The 19,344-nt window shown below is 35.9% G+C and overlaps 1 protein-coding gene across 4 annotated transcripts in view; it reads left to right on the forward strand.

The window, feature by feature from the left end:
* Window positions 1–18,478, forward strand: part of NADK2 (NAD kinase 2, mitochondrial) — a 31,899-nt gene extending 13,421 nt beyond the window's left edge. For 2 of the 4 annotated variants that reach the window (XM_063295741.1, XM_063295743.1), the window contains 10 exons: window positions 209–297; window positions 2,408–2,489; window positions 4,179–4,262; window positions 5,991–6,127; window positions 6,462–6,540; window positions 8,112–8,255; window positions 10,368–10,423; window positions 11,134–11,187; window positions 11,621–11,744; window positions 14,031–18,478. In XM_063295741.1, the coding sequence (XP_063151811.1) occupies window positions 209–297; window positions 2,408–2,489; window positions 4,179–4,262; window positions 5,991–6,127; window positions 6,462–6,540; window positions 8,112–8,255; window positions 10,368–10,423; window positions 11,134–11,187; window positions 11,621–11,744; window positions 14,031–14,169 (988 nt within the window). In that variant the 3' untranslated portion in view covers window positions 14,170–18,478. Of the gene's footprint in view, window positions 1–208; window positions 308–2,407; window positions 2,490–4,178; window positions 4,263–5,990; window positions 6,128–6,461; window positions 6,541–8,111; window positions 8,256–10,367; window positions 10,424–11,133; window positions 11,188–11,620; window positions 11,745–14,030 lie in introns of all 4 variants that reach the window. The other 2 variants (XM_063295742.1, XM_063295744.1) reach the window with 2 other exon arrangements.
* The last annotated feature ends 866 nt before the right edge of the window (window positions 18,479–19,344 follow it).

A 19,344-nucleotide genomic window follows, 5' to 3' on the forward strand; every position in this document is an offset into this window, starting at 1 on the left:
GTGGATATTTTCCAGGAACTGATAACTCAGCCTGATAAAAATAATAGTTATGTTCCACAAGATTAATTGTCAGTAGATCATATGACTTTTGTCAGTATTTAGGCTTTACTTGTCTTTTTTCCCTAGGGAGCATTGGCTGACTTGAATTTTTGTCTTTTCTGATCATGAGAACCAGAATAATCACCTACTTTTCAATACCTATCTTTAGAAATGAGAAGATTGAAGTCCGACTTGTGAAACGGAGAGAATATGATGAAGAGACTGTCCGGTGGGCAGATGCCGTTATAGCAGCAGGAGGTATTAACTTGTGAGTGGGGAAATGTATTTTGAGTTATTGGAAACTTGAGTAAATACTTTTGTAGCAATATGGAAGTCAGATTTACCAGTCCACACATAAGTCTAAGCTAAAATGTTGGTGTGCAATTAAATACATGCTAGTTCCTAAGTGCTGATTTGGTGCTAAACAATGTTTGCTTTGAAGCTCTATTGGTGTAACTTCCAGAAAACTTTAAAAAATGGCTTTCACTATTTAAAAATATGGGTTATCCTTTTTCCAACATGTATCCAATAAATGTTGGTAACACCAAACATCTATAGAATATGTGGAAAAACTAATTTATGAAAGTCGTTATGTTACTGTTTTACATAATTGAATTGTTCTTGTTAATCAGAATTTCTGTACCTGTACCACACCCTCATGCACCCTCCCCAACCCTCACCACACCTCTCTTGCACCCTCCCTGATCTGCACTGAACCCTTGTGCACCCCCCCCCAACCTGGCAGCAGCCACTTACCTCACTGCCGGCTTGGGACATGCAACTTACTGCCAGGTTCCCCACTGACTTTGTGGAAAGCCAGCAGGAAGTTACGTTGCCTAATGACCATGGGATTTGGTTAATGACAGCAACTGGGACTGCAGGGATTGCCATTGCTAAGTGATGCGGTCACGCGTTACGACCGCATCGCTTAGCGATGGAAATTCTGGTCTCAATTGCTGTCATAAGTCGAGAACTACCTGTATTTACATTTTTTCACTGTGTTCCTTTACTTTCATTAGTAGTGCTTGCAGATCATTTACATTTTCAGCAATTACAGTAGTGGAAAGTATTTGGATATTACAGGTGGTACAAAATGCAGTGTCCCAGGCAGTGATGGATGTATCCCAATATATTTAGGTGACTCCACTGCTTCAGGAGCTGCATTGGTTGCCGATTGGCATCTGGATATGATTCAGGGTGCTGGTTGTCACCTTTAAGATCCTGTGTGGTTCTGGACCAGGTTATGTGAAGGACTACTTTCTCTTGTATTCATCTGCCCATCTGTTCAAGTCAAATAGGGTCAACTTCCTCTAAGTCCCATCTGTACAAGTATGCCATACGATGAGGCCTTGGAAGTGGGCGTTTTCAGTCACCTCTCCCATAGTCTGGAAATCCCTCCCCGCAGAAATTTGATCTAAACCTTACCTTCTGGATTTCAGAAGAGCAGTTAAGACCTGGTTATTCCATCAAGGCACAGGAGGGAAGGTTATGCTGTGACTGAAAACTTGAAATTGCTAGATACATGTGTTTGTACATTTTCTTTCTTTCTTTCTTCCTTTTTTTTTTTTTTTGTATACTGTTGATACTGCCTTTGGATTATTTTATGGATGGATTTATTTATTATTTGGTGGTGATACCTTAACCCAAACCAGCAATTTGATATAGAAATTAATGATAATAGTTACTATATTAAGAAAACCATAATGTATTATTGTTACTGTAATTTCTTACTGTCTATTATTGTTATACTATGATTTTATCAACTGAAAACCAGTTAGAATCCCACTTATCACATAAATAAAATATGAATGAATGAATGAATATGGTGAGAGGACTGTTGAATCCTCCATATTGGAGTAACCACAGGCTTGATGACTTTTCCTCATAATTATTGACTGGAGTTGCCTGCTCAAATAGGAATGGAAACATTGCAAAATAGTACCTCTGATTTCCAAACCTTGTAGGCAGTCAGAAAGATACTATGGTTAATGCTATGAAACACTGCTGAGAGATCTCATAGGATCATGAGATGCATATTCCCACATACAAAGGTCATCCATCAGAATATTTTCCCAAATGAAGGTTATTCATTGGCATGACTGGGCCTGAATCCTGAATCAAGAAATGGCCTCTTCAAGAGAGCATGCACCGCCCCTTCTTCCAAGGCAGGTGGCATCAGACTCCCCTCAAAGATGAGCTGACAGCCTACGGATTCAAGCCAGACACACACAGACCCATATCAATCCACATCACTCTCCTTTTTTCTTAAGATGTTTGTAAGTGTAATGCCTGTCTAATGCTTCATTTTGGAGTGTTAAACATTTCTTATATAAACGTGCTCTGACACCAAACCATGTATTTTATCTAGGTGATGGAACAATGCTTCTGGCAGCAAGTAAGGTGCTGGATCAATTGAAACCAGTTATTGGAATAAATACAGATCCAGATAGGTGAGCCTAAGATTTACTGGCATCTTGTGTTATAATTTGTGATGGTCTCAGGTAGCCAAATTAATAAATGACACATTAAATGTGTAATAGCAATTTGAGCCCCATAAATACTTACGGTGCATGATCTTGTTCTCAGCTTTTTTCCCCACATTTTAAAAAACTTACAGTATGAAAATGTCCTCAGAAATACAAATGGTCAAAGCTTGATTCAACAGCAGTCTCATGCTAATCTAGGAAAAAATGGAATTGTTCTGTAAGTGTACAATCTAAGTATTACTGTAGGTTTGTAAATGTAACTGTTTTAAATTCTTTGATGTCAAATATATGCCTAAATAAGATGTTTTAATTTAAGTCCTACAATTTCTAGTATCTATGAATGTATTTTATTTATTTACTAGCGTTACATTCTGCTTTTTTTTTCAAATTTTCTCCACAATTACCTTGTAAGATAGGTTGAGGAGAGAGATAGTAACTGGCCCAAAATTGCTGATGAACTCCATGGTTGAGGATAGGCTAGAATATTGGTTTTCCTGATCCACATCCAGCCCTTTAAGTCCAATGCTATACTGGCATTCATTGGCAGTATCATCTGATAGCTAATTTAATTCTCATTAGAAGTGCATTGGTTGGCATTATTAGCTGATGAACAATATATCCTGAGTCCATTTGTAATGTAAATATTGCATTGTCATCTTTGGGAGTTTTCTGATTAAAATCAACATCCCTATTGCCTTTTCCCCCCCATTTTCTTTTAGTGCTGTAGCTTTTATAATTTTTTCATTGTAATAGTTGAATCCTTATTACAGATTTCAGGGATAATTGGAGTTAATATAATTTATTTTATCAAATTTTATCATCGCCCATCTCCCCCCAAAAGGAGGGACTCTGGGCTATTATGTGGCCTTGACGCTTGCTTTTACCTAAGTCTTGTTGTTCTAAGAGTAAATGAGTGTTACTTGATAGTAGCATTTCTTTATCTTCAAGTAGTGATACTTTGCACTTAGCTGTATGTCTAATCCTACCCAATGTACTGCAGTTCATTATTTATTAAAATGATATCTCATTTTAAACAAGAAGTGAATTCTGTCTCATGTTTGTAGCTACATTAGACTATAAAAACGTTGCTTATAAATATGTATCATTTACTACTTTTTCTCCCTAACTATCTCTAAAGCTATAATCAGTTTTTTGTTTTTGTTTTTGCCTTGGAGTCAGTCTTGACTCCTAGTGACTGCCTGGACAAGTCCCTGCAGTTTTCTTGGCAAAATATCAGAAGTGGTTTGCCATGGCCGCCTTCTTCCTAGGGCTGAGAGAGAGTGACTGGCCCAAGGTCACCCAGCTGGCTTCCTGCCTAAAGCAGGAGTGGAACTTATTGGTCTCATGGTTTTTAGCCTGGTGTCTTAATCACTACACCAAACTGGCTCTCTCAGTCAGCAACACCTAATCTGAAAATAGTAACATTAATCTATTTTAAAAGCTTGTGTATTTTAATACCCTGAGTTGATGGAAAGTGGGTAATAGTATGTTGGCTTGCAAAATAGTCTCTATGTTAGTTTGCATAGAATAGCATGAGAATGCTGCAGGCAAAACTGGGTATTGTTTGCTTGTAGTGTTATGTCCAAAAGGGAATAAATCTTTGCTTGAAAAATGTAGCAGAGTCTTATTTTTCCATTGTTATTTTATGTACAGATCTGAAGGCCACTTGTGTTTACCTGTACGATATACGCACTCATTTCCAGATGCTTTACAGAAACTTTATAGTGGTGAATTCAGGTAATAATAAGCTTAACTACCTAAAGAATTTTAAAATAAATCTTTAAAAATAATCTTAGGTTTTAGATAAATATCATTGACATGTATTAGGAACAAAACCTAATGACTATTTTTTTCAATCCCTATATTAATATAGAGTAGGAATCACTGAATACAAAACAGTGCTTAATTTGCACTTATGTACACGTTTTGAAACCTGTTTTAAATGAACTAAATATATTGTCAAGAAATGACCAGGAATTATGAATATGATAGATCAAAGTTACTTGGGACAAATTATTATACTACACCTCAAGAAAGGGAAAGTGCAACAGTGTTATCCAACAGTATAATCAATCTTACTTAATGTACAGTAAACTATTCCATACACTTAATGATGAAAATCACTGTTTTTTAATAGAGAGCGCCAACAATACTACCATTAAAAACAAGGCCACAGAGATAAAAGGATGATGATAATTTGTCTGATGAAGCTGCAACGGTGCAGAAATACTAAGTATCTTAATGGACAAAGACCTAATGGAATACACACACCTCTTCTCACAACAGCCAGTGGGGGCTGAATGTGCTCAATGGGCACAACGTGCTGAAAGCCTGCCTGAGCAGGAAAAGTGGCGGGAGGAATGGGCTTGGTGGAATCTTCAGTAGGAACAGTTCATGCAGTTATGTTAAGGCAAGTTTTAATTGTAAATAACTTGAAAATAATGGTGAATCCTTCCTTCCCTTCTCTATTTCATACGACAGCACCCACCGCATGTTCCTACATGGAATGCAAGTTACTTAGCTTGGGAAAGGGGGAATTGGATAGAAAACCCTTATTTTTTTACTGAGTTCATTATTTTGAAAAGTATGATAAAGAGAGAAGGCTCTAAAGATCTTGGAAGAGAGCAGAATAATCAAAATACTTTAAAAAAAAAGAAGATCAGATATACATCAGCCCAGTGTATATTGGGCAGGCTGATCATATGCTGTAGCTCAAGCAGAAATTTAATCCTATTGATGAGATCATAATAATAATTGCTTGATTACTGTGTGCAATAGTTATCAAACCTACCAGCTATTCTTTGGTAGTATACCATCATTCTACTTAATACTTATTAGTGTTTTTCAGTATTAATTTCTAATTCTTAATTAGAGAGGAATTAGGCTAAATCAGTATTTAAAAAAAGAATTGAAGAAAATAAGGGAATGTATAGAATTATTTTATATGTTGGTAACATGTACAGATTATCTTCTAAACACTGTACACATCTGGCAGAGAGTCTGGCAAAAATAATGAAGGAATTCAGCAAGTCACAGTTTGATTGCAGTAGGAATATACTCATTAGGGATATTTCAAGGAATATCAAAGCAATAATTGCATTTTTCTTTTCCCTTAAATAGATGGTATAACATTTAGATTGTTTAGTTTCACATTAAATCATCTTGAGCAGTTCTCAAAATCCATCTCTTCCAACATCAGAAAACCAAGAAAAGAACATCTTGTCTTTTGGATACTTGAAGTTAAATTGCCCCAGAATTTGCAGAAATAATTTAATAATTAGGATAGTGAATAAGTACTGTATGAATTTCATTCCCATCAACTAAATTTCTTTGTGAGTTAATGTTTATATGAAATACTTAATGATTTTCTGAATGCCATATGGATCAGTTGTGGTGCTGATTCATGGAAAAAATCACCATCTGTTTTGGTTGCTTTAACTTTTGTGTTGTCCTTCTCCTTTAAAGATGGCAGTGGAGACAGCGAATCCGGTTGTACCTTGAAGGAACTGGTATTAACCCTGTCCCTGTAGATTTACATGAACAGCAGCTGAGTCAAGAACAGCATAGTAGGGCCCATGTTAATGGAAGATTTCAGGATCAAAGTAAGTAATGTTTTTCTCCAAAAATGTAGCCAACTCTGATTGATGATTAATAGTACCAATGGACTCTTAAACCATCATCTTCAGCTCTTAATTTACCATCTCAACTGAACAGGAGAAACATCGTATTCGGAATAGAAATCAAATGCTTCCATTAAGTGCAGAGCTCTTATGAATAGATGCAGCCAGGTTTGTATAAAATGAATGTTTTCGTATCAAGTCTGAAAATAAGGATCATCTTAATTTTAGTTTAGAGACATTTTCATATGTTTGAGTGTGTTTTTGGAGACATCTGCTTGGCCTATATTTCACCCATGTAATTTGCCCGTGATTGCAGGATCTCAGATTTCTGAACCACACCTCTTGCCTGTAAGATCATTAAATGAAGTCTTTATTGGAGAGTCTCTCTCATCCAGGTATGCTAAACATCTACTTGGAAGCATTACTGTTTGGCATAGCCTGTAAACATAATATTTTTATTTACCTTAAAACATTTCTAAACTACTTTATCATTCAGATAATCTCTACAATCAAGCTTAATATTCTGTTGCTTTCCTACTGATTAATCTATGGAATTGTATTCACACTTTATTACTGAATCCAAATGATACATTTTTTGCTTCTGAAAGCTGTAAGAAAGCAGTTAAGTCCTTTTTTTCCCTCAAGAATGCTTACTGACATGTTCATTTTATTGGGAGTTGTTGAAAGAAAAATCATTAGCTGGTCTTTAATACATCTTAATTTGCAGCTTGAACATTAAGTATTGGTATTGGATCTTTGATCCTCCTTATCATGAATCCACTTACTGGGATACATTATAGCTTATTAGCTATGTAAAAACTTCCTTTTTCAGCATTGTCTAAGAGTGTTTCTCAATCGTGGCAACTTGAAGATACGTGGACTTCAGCTGGCTGGCTGGGGAATTCTGGGAGTTGAAGTCCACACGTCTTCCAAGTTGCCAAGGTGGAGAAACCCTGGTCTGACAGAACTTCATATTGCAATAATAAAAAAATAAATAACAGCAATCTTGTTTTAAGGATTTAGAGAAAAACATTTTCTTTCTTACTATAGTGAATTCTAGTGCTATGCAAAACGTTCAAAAGTTGCACTTTGCAAAGTGTGTCAGTATTAGCAAATCACTCAGTGAAGTTCCAAAGCAGCCACATGTTTTGGAAAGCTTAAGTGGCCGCTTTGAAAGTAATCCATACACCTGATTTGATGTCCCCACAGGAGTGTTGTATAGCACGCACATAGAGCCAGGGATAGCCTTTGGAGCACACGTTAGTGTAGGTTGTGAGGAAACTGGAAGCTTGTGGAAATGGTTTATTTCTGAAAGTAGAACGGAGCTGTGAGTGAGGTGCTTTGTGAAATAGTAGAGAAAGTCTGACTGAAAAGAGAAAGTCTGTCATACCATATTATGGATTAGGAATTGGAACATATTATGTAATGGTAGGAAACGTGAAATCATAAACTAAATACTTGTAGTTGATAAAGCTGAGTACTTAAGAAAATGCCTTTTACAAGTTAACCTTGTTCTGCGGATGCATTGTTCTAGCAATATGATCTGAAAGAGGAAGTATTTTTTACAGATGGGAATGGCAGGGAGATTTCTTCCTCTTACAGCTTAAATTCAGAATTCCATTTTGATCTTAAGGACAGTAGGGACAAATATGTAGAGGGAAAAGTTATATGCGTTTCTGTTGTGCTGTGTCCGATACTAGTAGATTTCCTGCTAATTGCAAGTAAACCCACTAGAAAATTCTAAAAGGCTTTCAAAATGGCTTGCTCTTATACTAACAACATGCTGGAGTTTTGAAAACTGATAAAAAAAAAACCCTATCCCTCAAAAAGAATATCTTGATTTTTTAAAATCTGCTTTTTAAAACTGCTGTATACAAATTCAGTAGTAAAATTTTCAGCCATGTTTGAAATTAGCCCTTTTAGACTGGTACATGCCTGATGTCGGGCTGTGTTCTGTCTTATTCAGGGTGAACTATAAGTCCTGCAAACCCAGTTTTAAATTCTCCCTTCATAGGGCTTCTTATTATGAAATATCAGTGGATGATGGTCCATGGGAGAAACAAAAGAGCTCAGGTCTCAATATATGCACTGGAACTGGATCAAAAGCTTGGTAAGTTTGGTGTGCTTCTTTTTTATCACTTATCCCTGGAGGTCTTCCAAAAGGAATAATACAGCACATAGCACATTTATTTTGATAAAATACAGGGTATCTGTCCTAACAGTCAGGAATCACGCTGAGACGAGGAGTAGGTCTCTAGTGTTTATTACTGCTACATAAGACAGAATCCTAACAAACTGAAGAAGCCTGGGAAAACCCAGATAGATAAACCTCAAAAGTTAAGGCGGGTCTGATCTGTGTCTCTTTGAATGGCTGCTTAATTCCTCAGTACTACGCATGTGTTTTCCCCCCGAATAGAGGTCTCCTCCTGCTCGCCATCAGTACTCATGACAATATCACTGTTATAAGAAGTAGGTTGTAGAAGGGTTACGTTTACTGAGTTCTTTTAAGCCATACTTATTTTTATATGTAACTGTATACTCAATTTATTTGGGGGAAAAACTCTGTTGAATTTATTTTAATGGTTTTTGGACTTTTTTCTTCTGGGAAATGTTCATTTAAGGTGGTTTGCAACAATATACTAAATTATTAATCTGAAACAATGTAATATTTTTAAAATCACAACAGTTCGTTTATTTATGAAATTTATCTACCACCTCAATCCTCATAGACTCTAGGTGGTTTATAGGTTAATATAGCAATAAAATTATGTTTTATGACTTCAGTAATAAAATTAAAATATATATATTTGTGCTTTCGAGTCAGCATTGACTCCTGGCATGGACAAGTCCCTGCAGTTTTGTTGGCAAGATTTCAGAAGTGGTTTGCGCTTGCCTGCTTCCTAGGGCTGAGAGAGAGTGACTGGCCCAAGGTCACCCAGCTGGCTTCCTGCCTAAGGTGGGACTAGAACTCACGGTCTCCCCATTTCTAGCTTGGTGCCTTAACCACTACACCAAACTGGATCTCTTTATCTCTTTTAAAATAATTTATATCAAATTATAAGAAAACAGTCAGCTGGCTGAGGCTCTACACCTGTCCCCAAAGGCCTTCTGAAAAAAATAAGTTTTTACCAGCTTCTGGAAGACCATGAGGTGGAACATCGTAAAATATAAAACAGTTGGCATAAAATAATATTTACAAATCATAGTAGAAATTAAAACACTTATTTTTGTATTCCATGAAATATCAATTGTCACTCTGAACAGATGTTTTTGAATATGAATATGAAGGTGTAATTGTACATCCCTCATCTTACTGGCTCTGAATAAATAGAATTAAGCGGTTAGGCTTTGGTACTGAAAAGGCCTACAGTAATGACGACTTATTTTGTGTTTGCCTACAGTAATGACAACTTATTTTGACTTAGAGGTCATTTGGACATTTTTCCAATTTTTAAAAAAACAGATTGGAATGCATTGCAACAGGTTTCTATGGTACAGATACTTCATAGTATATTTATTCAGAGAATAAAAATAAATCCCAACCATTTTAATTGCATAGCTATGTATGAGAATCTTTGGGTTGTTATTTTAGCCTTTAAGTCCAAAATGATTTTTGATTATAATATTTCTGTAGACTAAGAACATATTCTAATGCTTGTAAAATAGATACATTACACTCCTTATGGAATATTATCATTTTAGAATTTGAGTAAATGCTCCTTTTCTAGCATAAATTCTATACATACTCAAAAATAGACAGTTATGGAAATAAATAATTGCTTTGCCTATAACTTGCTGGGTAACTTGGTTTAAATTCTACTACTCCCCCAATTTTTCCAGATAAAGAGTTAAACATGCTTAACATTATCCCAAGAAATCCTTATGGTTAACATTGCTGAAAATGAACTGAAGGTAAATTCCTTTTGGTTTGATAATTTCCAGTGTTTAGGCAGCCTTTAAGCTAAAAACTTCATTATATGATTGAAGAAGATAGTGATTTCTTAGAACGTTTGTTCCATTCAAACTGCTTTTAAACCTTATTAGGCAATTATTTTATTATTATTTTTCTTCAGCTTCTGAGTCAAACATTTGTTTCCCAAAATAATAGTAATGAACATTAATTGAATTAAGTAATTCAGAAAGTTGGAGACAGGTAGGAAGGCTTCCCAGCTACAGCTGATCTAGGTATTAAAAGTTTTTTTTTCTTTAAATTCTCTTTTAGGTCTTTTAATATCAACAAAATAGCAAATCAGGCTGTGGAAGAAATTCTTAAGATTGGTGAGTTCCTAATGACATACTTGTAACAATTTCATTGTTTTCATTGAAAACAATGAAGAGGAATGTTCAAGGTATTGTCTAACATAATCTGAACCTGGCATAATCTAAAAGTATGCCTTTCTTTCTTCAAAGACTAATGATCACCTATACATTAATAAAACCACTTTGAAATGCTACTAAAATGACATTAAACAGTTACGTCCCTGTTAAAACTGTGTTTATATTGCAATTGTAGGAGTCTAATTTCTATAACAGGAAAAATAAGTTGAAGACCTATAAAACTTGAGAAGCTTTTAAAGAACTTGACTTTAGAAAACAAGTCTGTATTTTATTTGTATTTTTTGTTAAACCAAACCAGAGTTTTTGCTTAACAGGTAATCTTCTTGAATCAGAATGAAGGAAACTGCTTTTAAATATATCAGGGATGGGGAACCTGTGGCTTCCCCATTTTCCTACATGTAACACACATATATGTTTACCTTTGACATAGATGAGATTGTCTTACAGGAGATTGTTATGTTTTATACATTTTAAAGGCTTTTAAAAGTGGTAGTATATTGTTCAATGATCAGCTGCTAGACAGAAATAGAATTAAGTACCTTTTAGAATTTCATCTCTTGTTTTTGTTAGCCTTCTTTGTCACATGTTGTCTGGCAAATGCAAAATATAATTTTTGGTAACCAAAAGTTTTCTTTCTTTTGGTTCAATAGCTAAAAGTTATGAGAATTTAAAGCTTCCATTGAACAAGGACCTAATACAAAAAGGTGAGGTCTACTTTTAGCATGTTAGATTTAATCATAATTTGTAGTTTACCAGTTTGTTTCGTTCTTCAGTTTTGCTCAGTACTTCAGAGTTCCAGAAATAATAAACATATTTCATGCATATAACTTACATGTATTAAGTTAAAGATTTTTACATCTGTAAGTAGTAATCAAATAAACTGAATGTAGTTAAAGAGTTTCTTCAAGTATGTTATATTTCCAAAACCTCTGATGGGGCAGGCTAACATAATATTTAATAACCCACAAAATAACAGATTTAAGCAAGTTAACTTCTGCAAGCTTTTCACAGCTTTTCTGTGTTACGTGAAATCAGAAAGCTTAACTATAAATAAGAGAACTAAAATCATCTGATTTGAGCACTAACTTTTAGTGGGCTACTTAAAGAACCTGATTGTTTTGACTTCTGCTTTTTCAGTAACAAATGGATATAATGAATCACTGCTCTATAGTCCAGAGGAGCCCAAGTTGTTTTTTAGTATACGAGAACCTATTTCAAACCGTGTTTTTTCAAGTAGTCGGCAACGAGGATTTGCATCAAAGTAAGTATTAGTAGTGTTTCATCTATTCATAATTTGAGCTGTGCGACAACTGTTTTAGACTCAGATTTGAAAAATAGCTTGATTGCTTTCAACTGATCTCCAGGTTGCCTAATAAAATGTAGGAATCTGAATTTCAGTTTGGAAATCCAAAGCTGTTTGTCTTCATTAACTATCAGTGGAAATCAGTGAGGCAGTGCAGTAGTTCTGAATTTTTCAGAGTTTACATGGGTGTAAATGTAGCATCTGTCTGCAAGTTTTTTAAATAAAGCAGATGCATCTTTTCTTGGATCACATGGCAGCTGCAGACAGCAGCTACACAAACCATGGAAAAGATGCAGCTGCTTTAAAAATGTTACAGACAGGTGGTGCTTTTGTGCTCATCGATGCACTTTTTGAAACTGCATGCAAAGTGCATTAATCAAATTCTACTACTTTCTAGTCTAACAGATGTAGGAAATTTGCAGGCGTTGTAGCCCTTCACAAAGGGTACTTTTTCCTCAAAAAGCTAAATATAGTTGATTTAAATGAAAGCAAATGAAATAAAAAATGCATCATAGGTTATTTCTTCCAATGGAAGCAAAACTAATAGCAATTAGAGTTTTTGAAAAAGTATGTCCTCTAAAATGGTGATGGTTTTGGAAAAGTAGCATTATAATCTTGGTCAGTTAAGTGTTTATTTTCATTTTACAGGAAGGAGTATGTTTCATACTTCTTTCCCAAAAGCTACCTCTGCAGTGATGTAGGGTTCCATTTGTAATTAACATTTCATGAAGATTCCCACTGAGAATTATGTATATTTCCCCCTACCATAGCCTGGAAGAAAACATAATTGCCAAGTAGATCCTCTAAGAGTGACAATGTAGTATATGAAATGCAACCAAATGCTTCCAGCAGCAAAGGGTATAATATGCAACAATAGCAGCAAGGAATTCTACCTCAACTCTTGACCGTCCATTTAGGATTATGCAGCAAGAACTAATCATCATGACCATCATGATATATTTAGACAGGAAAAATGCTAATACCAATACAATTCACCACATTTTAGTCATAGCCAAGTTGTACGGTTTCCTGGCAGATCTTCATGTCTTTGTGTGAGCGCAGTGGTACATTCCTAAAAAATCTACAAAACCTAACAGATAAATAAGTAGACATTGCCCTGCATATGAATTATGGCCTCCATCTAGAAAATTTTACCTGGCACATTGTTAAGGAACTCCTCTTTCATCTTTTTCTCATCTTCTAGATTTCCCATAGTTCGGCAAGCATTATCAGATTTGTTTCTAGAATGTTTTGGAAACATTCATAAAGACCCAACATCTTCTAAAAACTCTTTTGATGGTTCCTTTAAGTGGAAAGGAAAGCCATGCACTTCTTATGCCATTGCCATGCTTTTATATCAATTTACAATTATGTAGGTTGCCTGGTCATACATAACAGTGAATACTGAACTCTTTTTTCTCAACTTTCCTGAAAAAGCTAGAATGAAGCCTCTTAGACATAGATAATATCTCCAGTTCTGTTTAAGAGAAACCCAATCCAGGAGGTAGCCCTGATTTTCCACTTGGCCTTTCGTGTTCTGATTTTTTCATAACCTTGTGGTGGAGGGTTTGTTTGTTTGTTTGTATTCTCAGACTTTGAAAATAACATGGAGATCTTTCTGTTCTCCATTAGCGATGTTATTTCAGCAGAATAGGAGAAAGGGCACTCTGAAGAAAGTGTGCAAAGTGGCCATTTAAATATTTATATTCCATCACTTCTTATGAAAGAGAAGAAATTATCTTTGCCTTCTCATAGCAGCTTTAGACAATTCAACACACAATTTTTTAAAATGTTATCTTGTGGGTATTTGTCTTATAGAAAAGAGGGAATTTATCCATCTTGTCAATGACATGCCGAATGGTGTAGCCACCAGTTCCTTTCAGTTGCAGAAATGAAGGAAGTTGGTTGGGAGATTTTTTTTACAATTTGAGTAAGGTCCTCATTATTTCTTGAGTCTTGCTTGTTTCTGTAATTTCTACAGGATTTTGAAAAGAGGTCTCTCTCCTCAAGAATGTCTCAGAGACTGAATCTTTTCTGAGGTGTTCCTTTTGTACTAAAACCAGAAATTCAGTAGAAGACTTTTCACTAGTTTAGCAACGTCTTTCTATCCTGAGGATTAATCATGACCAAATTATTCCATCTTAATTTCTGTCAAATATGTGTTGCTTCTAATCTCTATTATATACAATTGAAACTATTCACTTGATCAGTTGTCAGAAATATTTTTCTTTAATGTATTTTCAGAGTTTGCATTCGCTCTCGTTGTTGGGATGCCTGTATGGTAGTAGATGGAGGAACGTCATTTGAATTTAATGATGGAGCAATAGCATCAATATTAATCAATACAGAAGATGCACTACGTACTGTTTTGCTAGAAGACTGAAGACATAGTTGAAATTATTCAAAACTCATCACAAAGAAATGAGCTGCATCAATTCAAATGTGAAAACAGTTCTTTACAGACATTTGGGAAACAAAGATTGAAACAACTTTTCATTCCTTCTGAATGAGAAACTCCTGGAAAATCAGTGTTTGTCATTTATTGCATCTTGTAATATGAAATTTAATTGGTTTATATCTCAGACCAATGAAGTTATCAGCCGCTAAAAGCTTGATTCCACAGAATGCTTTTCAGATGAAGGTGGAGTCAAATCAAATTGGTATTAATATTAAATTAGACTTCCATGGAAGTAGTGTAGTACTGATTCAGCAAAATACCTTGGGACTATTTCAGTTTTTAAAGCAAATAATATCAATGTTAATTAATCTAAAAATGTTTGGTCAGAGTTCAGTGCGTTACCCAAGAAGTTTTAATAACACTTTTGTATGCACAAAGAACTTTAGTTTATTAATTCAGCATGTTTGAAGTATGATTCATTACTGTTCTTCTATTACAGTCTAATATTCATACCTGAACCCCAAGAATATCTTACTTCTAAACCATCTTTCGATTTACAGTTGTGTTTTCCATATCATACTAAACTGGCTACTGAATTTCCAGTATACCCCCAGCATGTAGACTTAAATAGACTTAATTTAGGCATACTTAAAAATCAAGAGCTTTGTTTAATTGGGCCCTGGAACAGACTCAAAGCATGTGACTCCTCTTGTATTCTACGAAACCCCACCCTAAGAATGCCAGCTGGTGCCTTGGATGGGCCTACCACAAGCAGAAGTAATGATGCAGCTGAGTGTTGGCTGGCTTAATTGTCTGCTCTACTCCCAAGGACAGGTACTCTGTTAAGTAGGTTCTAAGATAGCAACAATACACAATATCATTCCTTTAAAAGTTTAACTGTATATTTGTGTTATTTATGCTAATCTCCATCAAGGGCAGAAATATTCATGCATTTTGAAAAATACTTGTTTTCAAAACCTTTAAAGCATGTGCATGAACAGTTTCAGGAAATTGGAATGTGTTGCTTGCAGTATGTGTATAGTATCTAATGTTCACAAACAAGTCCAACAGTGTTTTCCCACTCAGGGATAAAATCTTCTCCTTTGCATTCCTCCCAAATCATCTCTAGAAGTTCCCCCTAGTTCTCAAGAACTTTGTGCCTGGGAGGTGCAGAATGGAGAGATTTTTTTGACCCTCTCTTGGTTCTGTTCATAGAAACTTTCTTAGCAGAACTGAATTCCCCTCATCACAGTTTACTTGATAAACTACAGAATTGTGACCACTGCCAACTACTTTTCCTTTGTTAATTTTGGGTAGCTACTGTATACAAAAGTCTTTGCAAAGATAGTATCCAGCAGTATATTAGTTGACACTATTTAAACCCAGGGTATATTGCAGATTGGCTGCCGCTAAAAAGAATCATTCTTGCTGGTTTTTAATGGCATTTTGAGAACGTTACAGAATGCATTAGCTGTTTATATTTGAAATAATGATAATTAACTTGCAGTTTGAGCCAACTAAATGGTGAATCCTTTTTCTAATTACACAGTACTGTACTATAAAATGCTTAAAACCATGTATCTTCAGGGCTTAAGATGAAGAGTAAAGAGAATTAAAAATTAGTTTTGCAAAAGTTATATTCAGTTTGCCATACCAGATGACCTCAAGCCTTTTAGAGGACAGAGTAACAGTAACAAAAAAAATTTGAAAAATACATAATGTTAGGCTTTTATCCTGGAAAATTTCTAAGCCTCTCACTTGAAGTGTGAGATTTTCTATTTACATGGCTGCAATCCTAACCATAGGTATTGGGAAGCTGAGATGAGTTGGACTTTGTTTCAAGTAAACAACTTTAAAAGAACAAGAAGGAAATAAAACCAGGATGAATACGTTCTGTAATTGTTAGTTTGAAACTAAGGAAGTTGTAAAATTGGTTCAGTGTACTCGCAGTTTGTTTTGTGATCTTCAAGTTCTAAACTTGACATTGTTAATTTGGGGGTGTGGGCAACCTTAATATGAATATGTCTTCTTTCTTCCCCAGTATGCTCATTAATCTTTGTGTCAATCTTAGGCTCTCTGTGGTGGGTTTCCCAACCTTTGGAGGCATTTGGAATTTTGAGACCATGCCAATTTCTGCCTTGGGCGGTGACTGCTCTCAAAATGTCTGCCATTTACAAGAAGGCAAATTCTTGGGTAGGTGTGCAGGCATTTCTAACAAAACACTTGCCTGCAATTGCACACTTTCCAGATTGCTTATATGCCTATGTGCAGCTAAGAGGCATTTTTATATGTAAAGTTGATGCTAGAGATCGAGTCTTTGCTTTGCAACTTTTCTTCCTGTATCTTTTATTAAAAAGTTACATTAAAAATTTTAAATCAGTGGGAGCTGGGAGCTTTGGGGAGTGAGGTGCTAAGGGAGATGCCCATGGCAAACTGTTGATTGGGCCTACTAAAAATCTGCATGGTACTGTGTTCTCACTGCAAGTGGACCATCCCTTTGAAAATTGCTGTTCCATTTTCTTAAATTATGCCAGTGATGAAGGGTTAAGAAGAATATTGTTATCCATTAGATAAAAAGATTCAAGGAGCCCCTATCCTTTGAAATGATATGATCTAAAATTTGGATTGTACTTGCTATTTTGTATATACAGTGTTCTCGGATGCCTTTTTAAAGGAAAAATCACACAGAGGGGTATCATAGTGGGCTTTTTGAATCCTGCCAAAGATTAACAAACTTTAGTGTTCTTTGTGAATAAGCAAACATCCTCCTTTATCATCTGGCTCACCAGCTCCCTCCTCAAAAGCCTTACTAGGAGCATCCTTGACCACAGGAGAGCCTTTGGGAGCACCCACTACTCCTTCTTGGTGTGTGACATCAGAGAGCCATGTCTTGTAAGGAAAGTGTTTTCTGAACTCAAACCTTGCTCCCAAACCAAGCTTTTTATTTTCAAAGAGGAGGCTGTAAAGGAAGGAGAGAAATTTATGTTGAATGCTGATCCAAGCCAGACACATCTCACTCCCAGCCTCCTTACAGATGTCCCTGCCCATCCCTTTCCTGGCTAGTCAGTTGCTATTTTATAGGGGGCTTGTTTTTGTAGGAAGTCTGAACTCCAGACTGCATGTTATATTGGGAGAGCTATAGCCCCCTAACTTTACAACAGAAAGCAACTTGGTGAGAAGGGGGAAAAAGGAGATTGGCTGCTTTGATTGGGAAAAGGGTATAAAAGGGTTAAACCTATCCCAAGCTTAATCTGCTTTTCCTTCTCCCTGTTTTCCCCCCTAGGTTGTTCATGTGCCCAGCAAATAGGGGCTTGTGGGGATTGCTGTACAGGAGAGGAAGGGTTAATACTCTGTCATCAAATTAGCTTTTTCTAATTTTTTTAATGAGTGTGTTTGCACAACAGGCTTAACCCAGACAGCTGTAGTAGCTCAGTCATAGCTCCTTGCTGTTAATTTGGCAGTACGTAACCAGGCCAACTGGGTCAAGAGCTGACATTTTTGGAGATACAAAATCGGCACCAAATTCCAAACCTGCCTGATATCGCATCCATGTCTGTACCACAATAGTGCTGGCAAGGCTTCGTTTTATCCATGTCCCCTTCCCTATCAGCCAGTCAGAGAAGCAGTGGGGACGGCTTGTGTGCTGTAGATGATCAGCATTTAGACCAGTGTTTCTCAGTCTTCAGAGCTTCTGGGAGTTGAATTCTGGGAGTTGAAGTCCACACATCTTAAAGTTCCCAAGGTTGAAAAACACTGATTTAGACAGGATTTAGTACATTTTGAAAGGGTCATCTTTGTTTTCAGTCACATTTTTGGGAGGACTTGAAGCGACTACCAGTAGCCCAAAAGTGAATGGGTTTCTCTGTTTGCACAGTATGGCCTCACCAGGGAAAGGTGCTTTGAGGCCAGAGAAAGCCTTCTCTTAACCCTCAACTGGCTGAGTTTCTGGATTTGTTGAATAAACTTTCCTAATGATGCAATTAAATGTGTTGCCAAGTGCCATTAAATTTTTTTTTAATGAGCATCAAGGAAACAGTTGAGCGACCAACTATAGATTTTCCGGCCATGATAATTAACAGTGATGACAATAGGGTGAAAACAAGATTATTCTATTTAAGAAAATGCTTTTGTGCCAGAATTACTAAAAAAGCAAATAATATTGGTATGGCAAAAATAGTTGAATGTGCACAAATCAGAGTCAACATAATATAACTATGCCCTCTTTTCCCAAGATTGTTTTTTTTTAAATAATGTATGCTGTGGTTAGCAAATTAATAAATGTGAGTATTTTTAACTGCTTTGTGTGTCACTGACATGTAGAGTAACAGGAAATACATTTTAGAATGTTAAATCTATGCACTTCTTTATAAATTTTGTAGATAATGGGAGTTATTTTTCTTATTAAACATATCAAGAGAAGTAGGAAAAAGGATACATCAGTAATTTCTCATATATTACCATAGGGCATATAGAACTAATGCAGTTATACCATTTCCCATTTGTGTCTTCCATTTAGCAAGATTAACATCCTATTTCATGAAAAAGATGTTAGGTTGTAGTTATTTTTTTGCTACTTGGATTTCCTTTACTGATTTTCCTTCTTAGGGGCAATTTAGTTGTATATTAACTAGATGCCTTTATCTTGCTACTGCCTTCTCAACAGAAGTAATCTTTCAGGTGCGCAAGGAAATATGGAGACTTTGAAAAGGACTTTTTTTCTTAGTTTTGGTTTATAATAGTTATTTTTGCTGTTGTGACAAGTTGGGTGTCACAACAGCGGAATTTCAAATTATATTTAAAAAAACGTTCTCCAGATTATATGAATGTTGCAGTGCAACCAGAAAAACGGGAAAGCTCTGACCATAATTGTGTTAAGATCTTACCATTTACATTCCTATATGTACAGGTAGTCCTTGGTTAATGACCACTGGCCATAACGTCAACAACAGTTCAAAGTTACGGCCCTGAATGAGTGGTGGTTACGACCAGTCCTCAAAGTTACGGCTGTCCCAGCACTCCCGTGATCGCAATGTAGGCGCTTGGCAATCAGCTCACACGATGGCTGCAATGTCCTGTGGCCACATGATTGCAATTTGCACCTTCCCTGCCAGCTTCCCACAAGCACAGTTGGGAAGATGGCAGAGGTCACAAGCTTCTAGG

This window comes from Candoia aspera, chromosome 2, assembly GCF_035149785.1.
Source record: "Candoia aspera isolate rCanAsp1 chromosome 2, rCanAsp1.hap2, whole genome shotgun sequence".
NCBI classification, from domain to species: domain Eukaryota; kingdom Metazoa; phylum Chordata; class Lepidosauria; order Squamata; family Boidae; genus Candoia; species Candoia aspera.